This window comes from Setaria viridis, chromosome 9 (assembly GCF_005286985.2).
Source record: "Setaria viridis chromosome 9, Setaria_viridis_v4.0, whole genome shotgun sequence".
In the NCBI taxonomy this organism is placed as follows: Eukaryota; Viridiplantae; Streptophyta; class Magnoliopsida; order Poales; family Poaceae; genus Setaria; species Setaria viridis.
Genome location: NC_048271.2, coordinates 51,359,783 through 51,362,803, shown reverse-complemented (window position 1 = coordinate 51,362,803; position 3,021 = coordinate 51,359,783). Strand labels below are relative to the sequence as shown.

Sequence of the window (3,021 nt, the reverse complement as noted above, 5' to 3'; positions counted from 1 at the left end):
TCCCGGTTTGAAACACCAACCGGGATAAATGACCCCCTTTTATCCCGGTTGGTATTACAAACCGGGATAAAAGGCTCTTGACCCTTTTATCCCGGTTGGTGTTACCAACCGGGATAAAAGGGGGGTCTTTTATCCCGGTTGGTGTTTCAAATCGGGATAAAAGGCCTCTCAGAGTCTTTTTTCCCACTAGCCTTTGCAACCGGGATAAAAGGTCCCGGTTGGTGAGCCCCCCACCAGTGACCGAGTTTTAGTCCCGGTTGGTGAACCTTTTGTCCCGAGCCAACTTTAAACCGGAACAAAAGGGGGCGCATGGAAAGCTAATTCTCTACTAGTGTGCGATACGCAAGTGTTGTATTTTGATATGTTGAAAAAGAAATAAACTAAATAACCTTTCCCCCCTTCTATACATAACTACGTGAACTCCACACACTTCTAAACTTCAGTCTAACCAAAGTAAGTCGAATTAAAAAAAACGAACTGTACCCTAAGAAATTTCGTAATACACAGGTATAGTTAAGTTGGAAAAAGAACTTACACCGAATCACACGTAGAAGTATTTTAAGGAAAAGGTTTCCAACATTATAATTTTGCATCTTTTACTTTCTACTACTATACTATCGTGTCAGTTGTCACTTGTCACGCACGGTCTTGATTAAAGGGATCTGTTTGGATCCCGAGCTAAACTTTAGTCCTGTTACATCGAATGTTTAGATACTAATTAGGAGTATTAAATATAGATTATTTACAAAACCCATTACATAGATAGAGGCTAAACGGTGAGACGAATCTATTAAGCCTAATTAGTCTATGATTTGATAATATGCTACTACAGTAACCATTTGCTAATGATGGATTAATTAGGCTTAATAGATTTCTCTCGCCACTTAACCTCTATCTGTAATTAGTTTTATAATTAACTTATATTTAGTCCTTCTAATTAGCCTTCGAATATTTGATATGACACGGACACGGACTAAATTTTATCTCAGGATTCAAACACCCTTAGAACCCCGATTTCCCGAGACCCCAAAATAGTGCGTATCCGCCACGTATCACGTGCGCCCGCTATATAATCAGATGACGGGCCCATCGGCGGCGTACAGCCGTATACCATCGCGCTGATCTCGAGCTGAGGCCGCGCCGCGCGCCAAAACCCCTATAAAACGTTCGGCGCCTCTACCGCCCGCGGTTCACTCGCCCACCCCACCTCCTCTGTCCGGTCCTCCTCCCCTGCCGCAGAGAAAGAAACCACGCGAGCAAACCACGCAAGAAACGCGCGTGCGGGGCAGCGGCAACCAGCCAAGCCAGGCACGCGTCAATGGGCAACTGCCAGGCGGCGGAGGTGGCGACGGTGCTGATCCAGCACCCGGGCGGCGGCCGCACGGAGCGCGCCTACTGGGCGCTCTCGGCCGGCGCCGTCATGGCGGCCAACCCGGGCCACTACGTCGCCGCCGTCATCGCCACCACGCAGCCGGCCGCGGCCGGGGACGCCTCGGGGTCCGCGCCCGTCAAGCACCTCAAGCTGCTCCGCCCCGACGACACGCTCCTGCTCGGCCGCGTCTACCGCCTCGTCAGCTTCGAAGGTACGTACCCCACCCCTCGCGCTCCGTCCGATCCTGCATTGCACGCCCAACGTTTTGCTTGCGGCCAGTGCTGCGCTGCCGGCCGTGTTAGGCCGGCCGGTTGGTGCGCATGAGATCCTTGCGTGTTCTTGTTCGGTTTGAATGCCATTGTTGACTAAGATGACGAAGGTACCTGTAGGTTAGCGAGCCCCTTTCTGAACCTTTTTCCTGGCGTCCGTAATTGGACTCGACGGTGACGATTTTATCGTCGTTTCTGACCGGTTTATTTCACCGTTTCTGGCTTGCTTTTCTCATGTCGCTTTTTGGCTTTTGCTGCCTGCCGGTCCAACTAATGAATGAATGGATGCATGAACCGTGGATGTGTGAGCAGAGGTGCTGAGGGAGTTCGCGTCGAAGCGGCACGTCAAGCTGAGCCGCGTCACGATCAGGGCCAAGGACGAGGACGAGGAAGCGAAGCCAGCGGCCAATCACCGCCGCCGGCGTGCCAGAGTCGACAGCCGCGGCGCCGGGGCCGGCGAGCGCAAGGAATCCGACCGGTCACTGGCCAAGGTACGCACGCCGCGTTGGCCTCCATGATACTATTCCGCTTTCCAATAATCTCCAACCACTCGATCCGCTCGCTCGGTCTCCATCGCACGTCGACCACGTCTCGGCGTTTGACAAGCCGCTCGTGCAGTTACGCCTCATGCATTCACTCCCGTTCCCATCAACACAGGTCATGCGCCAGACGGAGGAGGTGGAGCCAGAGCCGGAGCAAGACCCGTCGTCGTCCGACCCCAGCGTCACCAAACACGGCCACACCGACGCGGCGGCCGACCTCGACGCCGAGCTGGACGCGCTGCTGCCGCACGAGGCGCTGCTCGGCCGCCGCGCCGCCCGGCAATGGAGGCCCGCGCTGCAGAGCATCGCCGAAGGGTGACCAGGCCCCTTCGGTAGTTCGGTCCCGGCGACCCGGCCGGTCGGTGAGCGGCCGAGCTCAGTGCAGGTCGGTCGCACGCCACTTGCGAGGCTGACAGCGTATTGTAAAATAAGCGAGGAGTAATTGTTATAGCGCCCTGTGTGGATACCACCAGCTCCAGATGTCTAGTAGTGTGTAGCAGTTGGGTAGTGGTAGTTGCTTGTAAGGTGGCGGATCGGTATACAAGACAGTATCGCATAAAATCCTTTGTCTATTTTGCGAGCTCTCTCCATCATCGTCACCACGGACAGCGGACGACGTTTATGGCTTCGATTTGATTTGATGCCGGCATTAGCAGACCTTTCGTCATTAACGAAGCACATGCATGCATGAGATGATGCAGCTGCACACGATGTTAACGTGCCTGATTGACGGGAGCTTCCGTTTTGGCGTTCGGAACACCACGGATTGTCTCTGTCGGTTGGGCCGTCCGGCATCCGAAACTGGTCCTGATTCGAGACTCCGGACACTTTCAACGAA

General features: G+C 54.0%; 1 protein-coding gene across 1 annotated transcript; it reads left to right on the top strand.

Moving 5' to 3' along the window:
* Positions 1 to 1,113: 1,113 nt before the first annotated feature.
* On the top strand, positions 1,114 to 2,755 carry LOC117836820 (uncharacterized). The gene is made up of 3 exons (XM_034716330.2): positions 1,114 to 1,583; positions 1,954 to 2,132; positions 2,299 to 2,755. Exons 1-3 carry the CDS (start codon positions 1,319 to 1,321, stop codon positions 2,500 to 2,502), a joined length of 648 nt encoding a protein of 215 aa, XP_034572221.1. The 5' UTR covers positions 1,114 to 1,318; the 3' UTR covers positions 2,503 to 2,755.
* The last annotated feature ends 266 nt before the right edge of the window (positions 2,756 to 3,021 follow it).

Excerpts from the sequence above, each read along its gene's own strand:
- LOC117836820 (XM_034716330.2), top strand. The coding sequence starts at position 1,319 with ATGGGCAACTGCCAGGCGGCGGAGGTGGCGACGGTGCTGATCCAGCAC. Across the intron at positions 1,584-1,953 it reads CCGCCTCGTCAGCTTCGAAG|AGGTGCTGAGGGAGTTCGCG; the intron begins GTACGTACCCCA and ends ATGTGTGAGCAG. Across the intron at positions 2,133-2,298 it reads CCGACCGGTCACTGGCCAAG|GTCATGCGCCAGACGGAGGA; the intron begins GTACGCACGCCG and ends CCATCAACACAG.